The sequence below is a fragment of the Atta colombica genome, unplaced genomic scaffold (assembly GCF_001594045.1).
Source record: "Atta colombica isolate Treedump-2 unplaced genomic scaffold, Acol1.0 scaffold29, whole genome shotgun sequence".
NCBI classification, from domain to species: Eukaryota; Metazoa; Arthropoda; class Insecta; order Hymenoptera; family Formicidae; genus Atta; species Atta colombica.
Genome location: NW_017259392.1, coordinates 1,043,868 through 1,061,160, shown reverse-complemented (window position 1 = coordinate 1,061,160; position 17,293 = coordinate 1,043,868). Strand labels below are relative to the sequence as shown.

The 17,293-nt window shown below is 33.9% G+C and overlaps 3 protein-coding genes across 3 annotated transcripts in view; all 3 read right to left on the bottom strand.

The window, feature by feature from the left end:
* LOC108689980 (pyruvate dehydrogenase E1 component subunit alpha, somatic form, mitochondrial-like) overlaps positions 1 to 1,551 on the bottom strand; it is a 1,915-nt gene extending 364 nt beyond the window's left edge. Inside the window, exons 1-5 of the mRNA XM_018197003.1 lie at positions 1,444 to 1,551; positions 1,194 to 1,364; positions 874 to 1,092; positions 528 to 776; positions 96 to 341 (exon numbers count right to left, since the gene is read on the bottom strand). Coding sequence (XP_018052492.1) covers positions 96 to 341; positions 528 to 776; positions 874 to 1,092; positions 1,194 to 1,364; positions 1,444 to 1,551 — 993 coding nt within the window. The remainder of the gene's footprint in view (positions 1 to 95; positions 342 to 527; positions 777 to 873; positions 1,093 to 1,193; positions 1,365 to 1,443) is intronic.
* A 2,054-nt stretch (positions 1,552 to 3,605) lies between these two features.
* On the bottom strand, positions 3,606 to 10,698 carry LOC108689979. The gene is made up of 10 exons (XM_018197002.1): positions 10,385 to 10,698; positions 8,625 to 8,947; positions 8,282 to 8,448; positions 7,910 to 8,012; positions 6,567 to 6,856; positions 5,831 to 6,078; positions 5,411 to 5,762; positions 4,602 to 4,784; positions 4,239 to 4,508; positions 3,606 to 3,917 (listed from the first exon to the last, which is right to left on the bottom strand). The coding sequence occupies exons 1-10, from the start codon at positions 10,696 to 10,698 to the stop codon at positions 3,606 to 3,608; spliced, it is 2,562 nt and encodes an 853-aa protein (XP_018052491.1).
* Positions 10,699 to 12,771: 2,073 nt separating this feature from the next.
* Positions 12,772 to 15,080, bottom strand: LOC108690003 (beta-parvin). The gene is made up of 5 exons (XM_018197035.1): positions 14,755 to 15,080; positions 14,157 to 14,420; positions 13,683 to 14,077; positions 13,363 to 13,606; positions 12,772 to 13,277 (listed from the first exon to the last, which is right to left on the bottom strand). The coding sequence occupies exons 1-5, from the start codon at positions 14,870 to 14,872 to the stop codon at positions 13,201 to 13,203; spliced, it is 1,098 nt and encodes a 365-aa protein (XP_018052524.1). The 5' UTR covers positions 14,873 to 15,080; the 3' UTR covers positions 12,772 to 13,200.
* Positions 15,081 to 17,293: the final 2,213 nt, after the last annotated feature.

Sequence of the window (17,293 nt, the reverse complement as noted above, 5' to 3'; positions counted from 1 at the left end):
ATGTATATATTTATATATATATATATATTTATATACATATGTATATTATACAGTAAAGTTTGAGAATATTTTTAGTTTTGTTTTCAAATGTATACTTCGATTTCTTTTTCGGTCATAAGGCCTTTCTCTATGAGGAGTTTGGTAAATAACATGATTGGATCTTGCTCGGTTTGCACAGTTTTAATCTCTTTTCTAGTGCGATACGAAAAACCAGGATCACTCATACTATGTCCAAAATAACGATAAGTTACCATCTCCAACACAATCGGGCCGTTTCTGAGTGCATAATCTTTGCTAAAGCGTGCGGCTTCTCGTACATCTATGACTTTCATCCCATCAACCTACGCGATGGAATGTACATTTCGGGTATAGGTATATATTGTAGCGTGGATATTGAATGATGTAATGAACATGACATTACCTTATCCAGTAAGAGCATTTTTGGTTTTTTTTTATATAAATAATAGAACAAAACTATAGAGTAATGTTAGACAAAGCATGCGAATTAGTAATGTATGTGCATTTACTTTCATTCCTGGTATGAGGTCTCCGCGCGTATAAAGCCGAGTATTGGCGGAATGTCGATGCACGGCCGTACCCATACTATATTTATTATTTTCGCAAATATAGACTATCGGTAGATTCCAGAGCTTCGCCATGTTCCAAGCTTCAAAAAGTTGACCCTGCGAAGCTGCACCGTCACCATACAATGTATAGGATACGCCACCTGTACCATTGTATTTGTGGGCCAAAGCTATACCGGTGCCGATAGGTACCTAATTGTAATAAGATAATAAAGTAATTAATAGATACTTGATGAGATTTAAATTGAATAATAAAAGCCGAAAGTATAATAAAAGTGAAAGCATTTACCTGTCCGCCGACGATACCTTCGCCACCGTAAAACCGCGGAGCATACATATGCATCGAGCCACCCTTACCCTTGGACGTACCTGTCTTACGACCCATAAGTTCCGCAAAAACCGTATGACTTGGGACATCGAACACAACAATGAAACCATGGCATCTATATGCCGAAATAAGAGTATCTTGTTCAGCCAGAGCCATTTTTAGACCTACAGCTACAGCTTCCTAGGACATGTATTACAAATATTGTTTTCATTTTTCATTCACAATGTGTATGTTGCACAATTATTGGTTCACATCGCATCATCTAGATTTTTCTCATCTACCTGACCATTGTATAAATGTAAGAAACCATGAATGAACCGCTGTCTATACAGCTCTGCAGCTCTGCTTTCCATCCGACGTATATAATTCATTGTCTTCAGTGCATATGTAGCATCTTTTTTATTTAATGTAGATTTCTCAGGTCCTTTATCAAGCCGATACAAATCATATTTCTGAAAAAAGATTTCAATTAGAAAGGCAGAGAAGAGAGAAAAAAGAAAAAGAAAAGTCTGATAAAAATATTGCAGATACCGATTCTATGACAACTTCTTTGGTAACGTTGCGATGTAATAATAAATTGTATCGCATCTTAATGCCACGTCCAAGTGATAATCCTAACTTTGCCCATATTGAATACATACTTATCGGATAATATCCAACTCTCGATGTTTATAAGATAATTTTAATTTATGTTTTCCACTCTTAAAAGTTGCTTCGACGTCAAGTCTCCTCAAATCGACATTTATCATTAACACATTATCATTCAATTTTCTACAGCACACATGTCATTTTATTACGTACACCATACACGTACTTTTCTTCCTGCTTTACAATATGACACCTTACTACATCTATTACTATTTGTAACATAAATAAAATTATTTATTTTATGAATAATTTTATATATTTGAAAAAACTTGCGTGTTTTTCCAAGATAATTGATCCAATTAAATCACCAATATTATTAATTTATAATTATTGTTTGTATTCTCACATTCTCAATGCGATTTGATTAATCGCAAAATGACAATCGTATTATAAATACGTCAATGTTTGAACACATTCATGTATGCATGAATACAGATATATGTCATTATGTGTGGAGGCATATATTCGGGACGCGTGTTTTCTGTGTATAAAACGCTTGCGTCGAAGCACAATCGCATCTACTTTTTATAAACAATTAACCATTTTAATAACTTTATCATAAACAAATTCAAAAGATAAGTTTGGAGCCAATCGTAAGAACTATATGCATTTATTATACAGCAGTATTATAATTATGGACAGTTTGATAAATCAGTGATTTTTTAAAAGAAAAAATTCTCGAAAAAAATCTCGTAATTTCCACAAAATTGTTCTCTAAATTTTTTCGAATGAAATTTTCACTCTAATCCTGGAGTCACTGATCAGTTCACTCTACGAGAAGGAAATATTTACTTTAATTGAATAAATTCTTTCACTAAGACAAAAAGTAAAAAGTTTTCATTTTTATGTAAAAAATTTTTAATGCTCTAAACTTTATTACAACTTAAAGTACAAAAATCTCGCCAAATCACGCCAAAGAACGCCTTCTCAGTTCTTGTTCTCGTACAAATGCCGTTTATAATTACCAATTATTAACTGTGTCTAATTGTTTTGAGTGTATGAACAACATCAAATGTTTGACAAACTTGAGAATCTAATAGAGAATAAGCTTGTTTATATCTTTGTACATACATAAAATAGAAATCAAAAGGTTACGAACAAAGGTTAAGGTTTTTTGTACAGGTTCTTTAGGATAATGAAAGAAATTAATTTCTATTGAAAACGTTAATAAAATGTAATAAATTGAAATTCATGTCTTCAATCTTCAATATGTTTGTACTCCTGTACAGATAAAGTATTTAGAGATTTCAAGATTTAGTCAAAAAATGCCTGCGACTTTATGATTACATAAGTTACAAAACATTCTCTCTCCGAGAAAAGTCACTCTTTTTAGAGTTGAAGAATAAATCCAAATGAAGAGTGAACAATTTCATTCTTTTAAAAAGTGAAATTTCGCTCCACTTTGATTGACGGTATTTTCATAAATATTTGAAATAAATATTTGAAATGAGATTTCACTCCAAGAAATTTAGAGAGTACGTCGTCAAAAATTTCTTCCATACCAATTAGAAACAGAGAACAGAAGTAACTGATCATTATTTGTAACGAAATTATAGTTATAAGTTACTTTTTTGGTAACTTTACTTTATATAAATACTTTTTTCTTTGGTAATTGGTCTAACGGTAACGAAGTTACATTTTTTGGTAATGAATTTTACAGTTACTTTTTTATCATTATTTTGCACACGATTGGACACAAATCCCTCATAACACTTGAAACTAATAGAAAAACCCTAGACCTGTTCGCTGCAATTATGGTTAGCGATTTTTAAAAAATAACGGAAAAGTAACGAAAAGTTACTTTCTCAAATAATGGTAAGCGCGCGCGCGCGCGTGTGTGTGTGTGTGTATGTGCATATACAAAAGTTAAAAGCCTACGATATTTTCTCTCAACATTACGGACTGATTATATTTATCAACATTCCAATATCAATAATTGTAAGAGCATTAGCAAAATTATACGACATTATTATATTAATTAATTATTACATTAATTATTACATTAAATTCTAGATGAAATCAAATGCCAAGTTTCTCTGTCAAAGTCAATGATAGCATTTTAATGGCATTTTCTTCGCGTGAAAAGGGTATAGCGGTTTTTGTGTAAATGGATCCGAACGCATCGCAAAAAACTGGGAATCTTTCATAATATCTTGATGACTTTTCGAATCAACCAGAAAGGCGATTACATCTCGCCACCATCGACGGGCATCTCGTTTTCGTGTTTCACGTATTTGCATCGATAATGACTTTTCATCTCGAACGATGTGTCGGTTATGACGAGGACATGGTTGACGTTTATTTGTAGCTCGCAGCATCCAAGCATGAGTAGGCGCTGCTACGCGATTTATTTCAACCTATGCATTCGAAAATATAAATTATAAAGATCGTAGTTACTTGAAATGAGTCAACGTATCCCGATGATGTAATTAATAACTGCATTTAAGAAAAGCAACTTTGCAACTTTTGTAATATGTTCTTTAATATGACTGATTTTGCTTTTAGTTATATATCTTAATTCAATTGATATAAATCAACTGATCACAACCGAATTAAATAATTATGTCTTTATCTCATATATATGCATCAATATATGCGTCATCGTCTTTTTATATTAGATAGACAAGCTGGTATCTAATAAGTACCTATTGTTAGTATATATTTGAGTTAGTACATACTTTGATACGCTTGAAACCTCTGCGACTGATTTGTAACGTTTGACGTGTCGTCGATGGAATTTCAGCTTTTTGCTTCGAATTTCGTTGTTTATCAGGATCACCAAACAATCCTTTTGATTCTGCCACTTTGATCATGAAAAGCGAATCAAACTGCATCATTTCCTTTCGTTTTATTACAGCGATGAAACAGCCCGGATCCAATATATGTTCGTTCGTTTCGCCATAAATTTCATCGATAGTTCCCACTTCGAACAAATCGCTATCGGGGATCTAATGATATATTTAATTTTATAATTAAGTATTGATCGATAATTATTAAATGACAATTTGACGCGCGTATATTATACTTATGAACGATCTTACAACAATATCAGTCATATCCAACAACTTTTCATCTTCCTCGTCCTCTCGCTTGCACAAAAACATTTGTTCATGTTGCGTTTGCGATTGGTCCTCCCAATGTTCTCGCGATTGTTCCTGCTTATGTACATCAGTTTTAATCGACTTTGAAATCTTTCCGTCTTTGGATAGTGTCTTTCTTTTTGGCTGTAAGGCAACAAAATATATACTATTTTTAGAAATTAAGTGAATACGTGTGTGAAAAAATATGTAACATATTTAAAAATACTTTTGGGACAAATCATTGCCAACTTCAATATAATGACGCATATATATATAATTGTAATATTATATATATAATTGTAATATTATATAATCATAATAAATTATAACGCGGTTAAGATGGACATTTTTAATAGCTTTGAAATTTAAAACTCATATATGTCATCCACTAATAGAGGATCAGTGTGTCATCTTTATTAAAATTGTTGTATCCTTGAGGATAATTTAAAATAAGTCGAAACATTTGATGTTTAAGGGTACCTTAAACGTTGAATATTTGATGTAATATATAAGAAGAATTATGTATTGATTAGATATAAATTAAACATTAAAATTGTATATGCTGACAATAACTGTAGTGGCTTTTCTTTATTACTAATTTCATTTTAAATATTACTGAGAGCCTGAAATTATTTCTTTTTGTTTTATAATCATAAATAATTAACGACGTTTTCCTGTTTATAATAAATAATTCAATTATGCAAATGCAATTAATAATTGCATGTGCAATCGATTTAGATATAAGTATATCCTATAAAAAGTCCACTTACAAGATGCTCACGAATGTATTTTTCCATGGCTAATTGATTGGCATATTCGACAACTTGATGAATCATTTCCGTAGTTTCGGATGGCAAAATCGTATGCACCTCGTATATTAGAAACTGTGTATTTGGTCTAGTTAGTGCATATTTGAGCGTGGAGAATTGTTCGGCCAGAAGAGCGCGGGGCTGTTTGATCCCATCCGCTGTATCACTGGTTAACGATTCTAATAAATTAATATCACCACCGCGAGCAACGGCAAAATCAACAATGTCTCGGACGCCAGTATAGCTACACGGGGGAGTCGCCAAAACAACAGTCGCTCTTTCCAATTCTATGGATGATGGTGATGAAATGTATCTAAAGATAAAGAATCGTAATGTTTTTTAAGTAATAGTGACAAATTCAAAAGAGCCATTATATCTTACTTTTCTGAAAACATTGAGCATTGTTGCAAAGTGACGCCTAAATTCGTGAGATACGCTTCGTACTCGCAACGACGATCTCCAACACCGAAAGCTAATAGTCTCCCGGCATCCTCGATGTCGGTCAAGAGTCCGGCCAAGTAACCCGTATGACGAGGAGCGATCGAATGCGTGAGAACTACGGGACCACAAAGACGAGCAACACGTATCGCCTGTGCTAACGTAGCTGCTCCGAGACACAATGATCTTTCCTAAATAAATGTCTTTTATTATTAATTTTTCAATTTTCCATCTTTGTTTATAGATATTCACTCTTATACTTTTATATGTATAAATTCTTCTTTTCCCTTAAAAAAATTTCGCTGAAATTATTCCACGTTTTGGAACATTTCAGCGAAATTGTTGAAAATTTTCTAAAATTTCACTGAATTTCAGTGAATTTTTCAGCTAATACTGAGAAATTCTTGAAATTGAACTGAAATTATTCTGAAATTTTTCTGAAATTTTGTTGAAATTTTTGCTGAAATTTTATTAAAAATGAATTTTTCGGCTAAAAATCGCTGAAATCAAACTGAAATTTTTCTGAAATGCTGAAATTTTGCTAAAGTATTCCAAAACGTGGAATAATTTCAGCGAAATTTTTCCATCGTAACAATCATAATACCTACACTGATGTGTAACTGTCTTTTTCACGTAGTTATTTCAGTAAATAAGAATTATATTTAGGTATTATATTTACCAAAAAGATGAATCGATAGTCGCGAACCAAATCGGACACAGCGAGTTTCTCTCGTACCTTATCATGCAAATTAATCATCTTTGGGCAAATTGGATCAAAGACATACTTGTTCTCGTCGAACTCCCCTGTTTCAGTATCATTATAGAGTTGAAATTTTAGCTTTGACATATCCTTTATGAATTCGTTTTTACTCAACACTCTCATAGTATTGATCCATCCGGAAGCAATCGCGTCTTCATCGGTCCAACTTATTCCTTCCGCGATACGCAGGTGCGTCGGGAGCAACTCGTCTATAGATATACATGAATATACAATATATAATATACAATATATAATATTTAAATATATATGAGGGTTGTTTGATAAGTTTGGTAAATTTCCATGAAGTGGCGCTACAATCCATCAAGACAACGCGCCGTCCCATAAGTCGACCGTTGCAATGACAAAACTACGAATTGGGCTATGAATTGATTCCTCATTCACCCTATTCTCCGGATTTGGCCCCGTGTGACTTCTTTCTGTTCCCAAACTTAAAAACTTGGCTCGGTGGGAAGAAATTCTCGTCAAATGAGGAAGTCATTGTCGCCGTCAATGAGTATTTTGCAGACTTTGAGACAACCTATTTCAAATGCTTATCAAACGTGAACTATGCATCCTTTCTGGCTGAAATTTGGCCTGAAGGGGTTCGAAGAGTGGATCTTTCGAGATGTCGCGTCATCAAATGGATTGTAGCGTCATTTCATGGAAATTTACCAAACTTATCAAATGACCCACGTATATATATATATATACATAAAATGTACTCTGAGCAAAGCCTACGGAGACAGATTTTGAACAGAGTCTGTTATCAATTTTTGATTGCAGAAAGGCACCAAATTGTATACAGAATTTGTATTATCTGACATTGTCAGCAAATTGCTGCCAGAAATATAACAAAGCTTGCTAGACATGCTATGCTAGCAGATTGGTAGCAGAAATCGAGTAAAGTCATAACCTGACGGCAGATTGAAAGCAAAATCTGATTCGAGCAGACTCTCGGGTTTTGCCACCAATTTGCTGGCATAGCCTGTCAACAGCTTTGTTGATAAATCCATAGCCAAATGCGGACACAGATGGCTATGATTTTGTAGTCAAATCTCTGATGGAGTTTGCTAATTTGGTCCCAAATTGCTAACATTTTGCTATCAGAACACATGTGCGTGCCTGTGTGCATAAAATATTGAGAGTTGATGCGCGCGATCAATAATATGTTTTACAATTAAACAATCTGTATTCGGCACTATATTCTATTCGTAAGAATTTTCATGCAGATTAAAAATGAGAAATTAAAAATGAGAAATAACCGAGAATGAGCGCTGAACCGTTGATACGAAGACGTGAGATGCTTGCCGCTAAATGCGTTTTTGCTTTCAAAAGTGCATCTTCAATGTCTTTTAATCCGACAGTCTGAAACAGCACAAATAGTATTGACTTATCGCACCCACGTTGGTAGTGTTAAATAATTAAATTATATAAATATCAGCAAAATATTATTTCCATGGTACGATATTTGCAAGCGTAAATTATAGCAAGCGTAAATAATGCCTTTTTTATACAAATTTATAGAAAAAAAAAACACCGAGATAGGTAAGAAGATGAAAGATTAATACAAGGTTCTAAAAATTAATATAAAGAAGTGGAAAGAAAAGAATTGCACAACACAACGGTATACAAACCTCGAATACTTTCTCTCGAGTCTCACATGCACTCCCACGTCGATGAGTAAATTTTCTTCCCTGCATATCGTACAATAGCAACCAGACTACTCGTTCGTGTTGTTTCAAAGCATTATTTCTATACCAAAAACCACCATCCTCGAGTGTACGATTCAAGATATTTTTATCTACAAAGTTTACAACGGAAGTTTGTGACTATTGATCGCAGACTGTAACAATTTATAATATACACATAGCATTTTCTTGGAAAGAAAGCTTTATAGAAGCTTCTTCGTGCACGAAAAGAAATGAAAAAAAAACTTTTTTCCGTACGCTCATCGCGCATTTGAAAACTATATCTCACATCTCAGAACATCGTATACTAAACCAAAAACGCGTCTCATTTCGGCCTCGTTGGCATAATTTGGCGAGGGTCGTGCATTTTGCAGAACTTTGGCCGCCAAAAGGATATCGTTGACACGCCAGCCCGGCTCGATGCGAGCTTCCGTCATCGAGCCGTCCGCACCAGTTTCTGACATAATATTCGAGGAACCGACGATATTCTTATTCTCGTCTTTTCTACCTTTCGGAAGATGCCCCTTTTCCCTGGGTGACTTGGGTTCCCTAGGACGCCATTCCCAATCTTGCGAATTCTTGCAAGTTATGCGCCGTTTAGAATCCTCCATCCTCAAACAAAAGATCCCCGTATGGTTCTCTCTATCGAATTGTATAATTGTACCTATATCCTTAATTATATGCCTGTCTCGCATTTTCTCGCATTGCACGTATACAAGGCTGTTGTAAACATACACGTAGATACCCTGATGAAAATGTAAAGCTTGTCGAAGTATCAAAGAAGTGTGAACAAAGAATTGTAATGCTTCTTAAATATTTCAATGACTTTCCATTGACTCTTAGTGGTTTTGAATATTCATACACGCTCCACGAACTCTCCCCAATGCTCCCAAACGCTCCGTAAAGCTCCCAAAACACATCTGTCACATTTCTCACATGTTAAAAATTTTTTTTTTTCATTAACGTTTTTCATACGCTCCTCAACACTCCGCAAAAAATGCATGGAGTGTACTAATACACTTCCTAAACACTTCGTTCATTAGTATTTCGTCTACGCTTCCTAAACGTTCGACAAAAAGTACACAGATTCAAATACGCTTTGTGTACGCTTCCAGGACATAGAGATTAAAAAGTTTATTTTAAAACGGAGTGTCATTGAGTTGTATAGCGAACGTAAACGATGCGTCGTTGAGTAGTACGCGACATCGCTACCAGAGGGACTTAGCGAGAACTAACTTCTCGAATTTAAAAAAACCGCACAGATTAGAATAAAAGATGTAGATGCATTGAAAGATTTTTCAATTGTGTTCTAATGAAATAATTTTTTGAAGTGAGCCCTTAAGGCTCTAAGAGGAAAGCCATGGTATTTTTTTTTAGATATTTACCGAATAAATGAAATATATTTTAAAATCATTTGTTTACCAAGGAGCTATTACATTTCATTATTCTAAGAACGACGATGCTCCATTTATGTTTTTTAGACTGCCTAATCACGCTTCCTTACGTTTCATGTTCCAATTTTCGTTTCTTATGAGTTTCATTTGCGTTTCTGTTACTCCCTCCTTACATTTCCTTTACACTTCAATTAACGCTTTATTGACACTCGCTTTACATTTTATTTTCATCATGATATGTATAATATGCTCTCCTAGTCTAGATATTAATTAGGGGCAATTAGTAGGGGGCAACTTCCAGTAAAGCACTGTATTGAATAAAAGATAAAAACAGAATGATTCTTGTGTCGACATATCTTAATTGTGTCTCTATTGGAAAAAGCTCGATCTCTAATGTCCGCGGTGTTTTCTGTATCAATATATGTAAATTATTAACTTTATTATATCTTTTAATTTAACTTACTTTTTTCTCAATTCTATATAATTATACTTATAAAGAATTAGAAAAGAATAGAGAATAAATTAAATCGAGATTAAAGTTTATCTATATTGATAGAAATAGATGTTATTTGCTTAAAATTATTAAACATATACATAAACACATTATATTATAATAAATCTTATGTTATACATAACGTTACATTTCGTATCTTACTTTTTATTTTGAACTGGCTCAGCGTCTTTTTCCCTTTGCAATTCGACGAGACTGTGATAAACTCGGTGACGCCATTCTTCATCGCTGGGCAATATCAATTTTTCGAGTTCTTTATTACGTAGCTCTTCACTAAGAAGACTAAAATTCGGTATCTGCGCCGTAAGAAGAAGTCGAAATATTTTTGCGTAGAGCGTGAATATATTAGTTTTGTGAGTCTCGGTATCAATGACAATTTCAATTTCAATATCGTCGAGAGATTTGCTAGACGAATCGCTAGTCGACATTGCTTTGCCAATGGATTTCTGCGAGAGCATCCGACACTCCTGATAGAGTCGATCCTGAGAAACGTCGATTGCACCACGAGAATTACAATTGCTTCGATACAGGACACAGAGCGCCTATCATGGAACAAGTCAGAATGGATTCCGATCGAAATTATTCAATTATTGATCCTAAGATTTCTATTGAATTTTCTAGGAAAAACGAAATAATTCGACTTCCGATTGGAATTCATCCAAACATACGTTTCATGCATGATAAGTTCAATAATACCCAAATGTACCGTCGCCAGACAATGTAGACGTGCAGACTACTGAATATGTCAGGAAGAAAGCTTAACAACGATGAGTCAAGCATATTAAGTAAAGGAAAGCACGCTTTAAGAGAAGCACAATTACAACGTGTCAATCAAGAGGAGCAATCCAGACAGAAGTTGAAGCGGGCATTTAAAACATGCGGCACGCGAGCAAAAACTAGCTTTTATACTTAATTGCTAATAGTATGATGTACCAGCAAGTACCTGTAGCAATTATTCGTTCGCGACGCAAACTTTTTTTTCTCTCTCGTTGCCGTCGTGACCGCAACCTGGCCCTGGCAATCGTCTAGCGAAAAGTCAAGAGAAGACTGAAGATACCAAGTCCGAGTCGTCCGTGTCGCGCGACATCGCGTGCTTTCGAAGCGTATCCCACGAAATTGCATCTTGGAGCTCTTATCAGGTCGAAATGACTATTTTTACGCTCACCGTTAGAGTCGTCTATTAAACATAGCATATACCCTTTTTTTCTATCAATTGTCTGTCCGCCTGTCCATTTGTGTATCATTGGATATTATCGAAATTGCAGTGAAATTTTTAAAGTTATACAAAGATATAGTATAATAATTATTTAAATTCAAGAAATGTAATATTTCCCTGAGAAGATAGATACGTTCATTTTTTTCGTTCCTTAATATACATGCATATACATATATGATAAATATAGTAGACTAATGAGAGTCAGCAACGATAAACGGCGGAATTATTTAGTGAACAATCAATAATCAGATATTGGATTGATGTCTTCTTTATTTTATTAACGTTTCGATTTTCTTTGGAGTCTTCCTCAGCAAGAATGATACAAGTATAATTAGCTCACATATCCATAATGCTTAAGTAATTATGCCGTTTATCGTTGCTGACTCTCATTAATTTACTATATTTATCTTTTTGTATTGTTTAAAATTCGAGAGTAATATATAATTAGTAATATATAATATTCCTAATATAATAATAATTATTATTATACATATATGTATTAATACTATTTATGTCTCAAAGTCATATAGAACTGATTAGAAGACGCGATACACATGAGTATGAGAAAACGCAACGTAGAAAATGCAAATTTTATTAATTTCACTACGATTTTACTCAAAAAGTAATTGAAATAGTACCATAAACACACATCTAGATTTGAATAGTCAAAGCTATGATCGATACGAGTGAAAAATAGGCAGAGAAAAAGAATATCTAAAAGAATATTCGCGCTGGCGCGCGATATGCCTTTTCTTCTCTATGCAATACATATAATTTATTACGTATTATATAAATGATATTCAATGATCCCGTATCGAATTGCGTCTCGTGCACGACCACGCAAGACCAAATATTCGTTTTCACAGACAAAAAGAAAGACAATAGACAGCTGTCACGTACATGCCCGATCGATCATTTCAGAAACGACGGCGGCAGGTACGATCGTGCTGTTGACACAATTCCAAAGGAATAAGAAGCAAACGGCTAACATATCATCGTTATATTCATCGCATATATTAGGATAAATGCCAGATGCTTTGATGCTACATATTATATTTAATTATTTTTTATAAATTCAAACTTGTTACTTTAACTTATTACCATCTTTTAATTCTTTAAAGTCTCCTTTGTTTTGTACATATTAGAAAATATGATGATAAATTGTATTAGAGGTTGATGGATTCTCCGTTCATTCGTAAGAATAAGTAAAGAAACACATGATGGTTGACATATACTTATTTAATAACAAATTGTTACAAATTAAAACTGTAAGATAAATATTATATAAAATATATTAACTTTATACGAATGTAAGAAGGCACGATATATACTTACAGTTTATTCGTGCACGCGTACGTATGTGTGTGTGTGTGTGTGTGTGTGTGTGTGTGTGTGTGTGTGTGTGTGTGTGTGTGATGTGGTGTGTGCACGCGCGCATGCGTGCATACATGCGCATATATAAAATCTTCTGTTTTAGCTGTACATTTTTACATCTCTTTCTACATTTTCATTTGTCAGATCGACTATTTATTAATTTAAAAGAAAAAAGTTAAAACTTAATAAAATGTAAAAAGTACAGCTAAAAAAAACTCAGATCAATATGTTAAATTTATTTTTATAAATAATTCTTCAATGGCAGTTTAACAAGAATCACTTCGCGATTGTTAGAATAATTAGACTATCAATTTTAGTAATACAACATTTGCGTGTAAAACTAATCGATTGAATACATCAATTTTATTATTTAATTCATCCCCTTATATTTCGTAAAAAGATTATATAACACGCGAAGCGTAGATTTCAGATCCAGATTCACGATATCTGTAAGAGGAGAAACGTTTAAACATATAAAATAAAAAAAATTATAAGATTAGAATGTTAGCGACTAATTTTCGAAATTACAAACCTTCAGGACGAGCTTTTGGTTTTGCTAATCCAATATCTCGCATAATATCAAATGCAAATGAAACATTATGAACTTTTTGATCAATGGTTCTTGGTGTCAAATGAAAGCTGCCCAATGGAACAAAGAAACCCTCCAAGAGACCAAGCAGCAGAATTAAGAAAACACCATCATGGAATTGAGTATCCAAATCAGTTAGTTCCAAATGTACTTTGCTTAAATGCTTATTAACAAATGTTACCAATGACTGAAAAAGAAGATTGATGATAGAAAATATCAGGAAGAAGAACAAGTCACAAATACAATCGCCATAATAAGCTTACTTTTTTTACAACGGCCAATTTGTCGGGTGCATGATCGAAAAGAGTATCAAATGCATCACGCTCACAACGCATACCCAAATCATCATATGTTGTCGTTAGTTCTTCTCTCACTGTTCTATGTATCAACTGACCGTCCTTTTTACGTACTACAACTACCTGAACAGCTACTCTTTCTGGCAATCTAACGGGAGCACGAAAGAGCCGTGCTAGACCAACCAGCAGATGCAAAATCGCAACGATATTTTTCGAATGTACAGATTCAACGCTCCATTTGTAAGGTGGATATCGACCCAGGACACGATTAGCAGTGGACAAGACAACAGCAAGTTTTTGCTTCTGTCCTTCCTCAGATTGAGTTACTTCGGGTACATCCAATTTCTCCCCGGTTAGTTTTTCTAAAAAAAATAAAATATTGATCTTAGCAAAGTATTATTCTGAATTTTTGATCCTGTAATCGTGAGCATATATTTATACCTAAAAGTTTTTGTAGCACTTGTCCATCGTAAAGATCTTCTATAACATCCTTCACAATAATTCGCTGATCAGCTAATTCATCGTTGATCCATTCGATTAAGACGAATATCAAATCTCGTAATTTGGAATCTTCTAAAGATTTCGGCTCTATCATAGAACGTTCCTCATTCTCATCAAGAGCATATTCCTCTGGTGGCATATCAGGATTAGCGGCATATCCAGGTGAATCAATTGCGTATTTTCCTTCTTCTTGAACATCTTTCACTAAAAAAAATTAAGTAGTCTCGTTACACATAAATCCTTCAAGTTATAATCTTCATCCATTCATATTTAAGATGTATCTATAATTGAAATGATAATTAAAAAATTTTTTACAGGGTACGAGAATTAATTATAAATGTATCTATATAGTAAACATCAATTGCAATTGATTGATTTAAGATGATTGATCTAAACTAAAATGGAAAGTTTTTCTATTTTCAAACAACTTCAATTTTTCTCATTTGTCGAATATATCTCGCTCCATATAAGGATATAAGCTTCATCGGAAAAGTACATTCAAGTTTTGTGTGGTTATAATATGAGAGTTAGACAGTACCTTCTTTGATACGTTTCTTCCGTCCGAGAGTTCCGATTTTATCCCAAAAGCTTTCTTCCTTGTCTTCTTTCTTCGTGGAAACAGGGATTCGAGGTGATTTGGGTCGAGGAGACGCCATTATTCTCTTTGTTTTCTGTTGCTTTCCTTGTTCTTGTTTCTAATAGGCTGCGTTCAGCAGACTCAATAGTTTTGCAATCGTTTTATGATTCGTCGCGCTGATTGGATTATACTTTTAGATTTAAAGAAATAGTCCTATCTCAGAGAAGAATCATGCAAAACTGTCGTGTTCTAGCTAGGCTGTGTTCACTTTGGCAGTCACAACGCTTTAAGTGCCTTTTCATACTGATGCTCGACACTCATTTTCAATGTCAAAACAGATCACGAGATTAAAATTAATGCTTCATATTCATCAATTTCGAACACGTGATTTATTTTGATGCTGAAAACAAGCGTCAGCATAAAAGGCATCTGCAGTATGAAATAGCACCTTTAAAGTAAATTTTTACGAGCTGCTCAAACCGGCTGTTTCAACAATAGAAAGGATCACATGGTCAAAATTGGCCAAGTTTCCACCGAAGGTTTTATTCGGATCAGAATGTAAGAACTACAACCAATCAACTACAATCGAGTATTCCTCTATTATAATCGAACGACAGGGGAATATTCGACTGTAGTTTGTTGGTTCTTACATTCTGATCCGAATTAAACCCTGGTGGAAACTAGGCCATTGTTCAATTCGATTTCGACTTGGGTTAGAAAATGCTTCACTATTGGTTGACGTTACACGCTCTATCAATAGGAGAGCACGAAACGAACATCATTACTTCAGCTTAGGTTAATGCAAACTCGATCGGGCTGAAAATGCTATTACAAATTCGATTACTTCACATAAACACTCACAGGCAATAGGCACAGGAAATAATGAGTTGATCAATCAAAACTCTGGGATATAATGCGTTCAGCAGACTCAATAATTAAGTGAGCGCCCGCTGTTATTGATGTATTCTTGTAGATCATCCAATCAGTATTTTAGATCTGAAAGAATACATCAATAGCAGCGAGCGCTCTCTCAACTGTTGAGTCTCAACGTAGCCAAAATATCGAACTTACACATCAGAGATATCAATCATGAAATTTTTTTCCTAGAATTAAAAATGAAAAGTGCAAAATTTTTCCATTAATTTCAATAGTTAAAATTTTCACTTTTTCTTAAAAATAAAGTTTCATGATTAATACCCTGAGGATCGATTCTGTATCTTGAAATGAGAGGGTCAATTATGGATTTTGAAAGGAGGTGAAAATTATAAAAGTGAACGAATTTACTAGAATACTGATAATTTCATTGATCAACATCTAGTAAGGGTACGTTCCGTTTCTTGCATGAAACATATGAGTATTTAGTGCATGGCATGCAAGGTGCGTTCCGTTTTTCAATATACTCCATGCGGTTTTAGTAACGGAACGCAATAAATTCATGCAGTGAACATGGACGACAATTTAAAATTGATTAAATTACAAATGCATTCAATAATTATTGTTACATCTTCTTACATCTTTTACAGATTGTTCTTACATATGTTCAGTCATTTATAATAAAATCCGAAGTCGATTCATTATGAAGCAACTTGAAGTTATAAGAATTTAAAATATAAGGATTTTAAGGTTAGAGTTGAGATACTGTCACTGTCAAAAATTTTTCATTTTTTTCAGAAATAATTAGCAATAGAAATTCAAAAATACATTTCTGCATTTTAGTTATGAGTAAATGATAAGATTCTGTATACAATCTTTATTATTCAAATCATATGAAAACAACACATCAAAATCAAAATCAAATTTCAGGAACTTTTTGCTACAATTATACATACAAGACATTCTTAAAATCCATTATTTTTACTTTACCTATCTTATAAGGATATGACTAATGTAAATTTAACCTCTATTATAATCTACTATTTTATTCAGGAATTTAAAACGATATGAAAAATAGCGGTATATTAATATATCAATATATTAATTTTTTAGTATTATATATTAAGTGTACAACTTTGCTTCCGCCGTTTTTTTCCGAAATTCGAAGCTTTATTGTAAAAAACTGGTTATACATTTATGATTCAAAGTATTGTCCATCGCTGGCCACTATTTTCTCCCATCTTTCGGGTAGCGTACGAATCCCGCGTCGAAAAAACTGGTCATCTTTTGAGACTATCCACGAATCGATCCAATTTTTTACTTCTTCATAAGATCGGAAGTGCTGGTCAGCCAGGCCGTGTGCCATTGATCGAAACAAGTGATAGTCAGAGGGAGCAACGTCTGGAGAATACGGCGGGTGGGGTAGGACTTCCCATTTCAACGTTTCCAAGTATGTTTTGACCACTTTCGCAACATGGGGTCGAGCATTGTCATGCTGCAAAATCACTTTATCGTGTCTCTCGTTGTATTGCGGCCGTTTGTCTTTCAATGCTCCGCTCAAACGCATCAATTGCGTTCGATACCGATCGCCTGTGATTGTTTCAGTCGGTTTTAACAGTTCATAATA

Bases quoted from the DNA above. Each gene is read 5' to 3' on its own strand.
- LOC108690003 (XM_018197035.1), bottom strand. From the start codon at position 14,872: ATGGCGTCTCCTCGACCCAAATCACCTCGAATCCCTGTTTCCACGAAG. The intron at 14,421-14,754 runs GTACTGTCTAAC...AATTTTTTTTAG, and splicing joins GAAGAAACGTATCAAAGAAG to TGAAAGATGTTCAAGAAGAA. The intron at 14,078-14,156 runs GTATAAATATAT...TATTTTTTTTAG, and splicing joins AGTGCTACAAAAACTTTTAG to AAAAACTAACCGGGGAGAAA.
- LOC108689979 (XM_018197002.1), bottom strand. From the start codon at position 10,698: ATGCTCTCGCAGAAATCCATTGGCAAAGCAATGTCGACTAGCGATTCG. The intron at 6,079-6,566 runs GTAAATATAATA...ACATTTATTTAG, and splicing joins ACTATCGATTCATCTTTTTG to GAAAGATCATTGTGTCTCGG. The intron at 4,509-4,601 runs GTAAGATCGTTC...ATATATCATTAG, and splicing joins TGGATATGACTGATATTGTT to ATCCCCGATAGCGATTTGTT.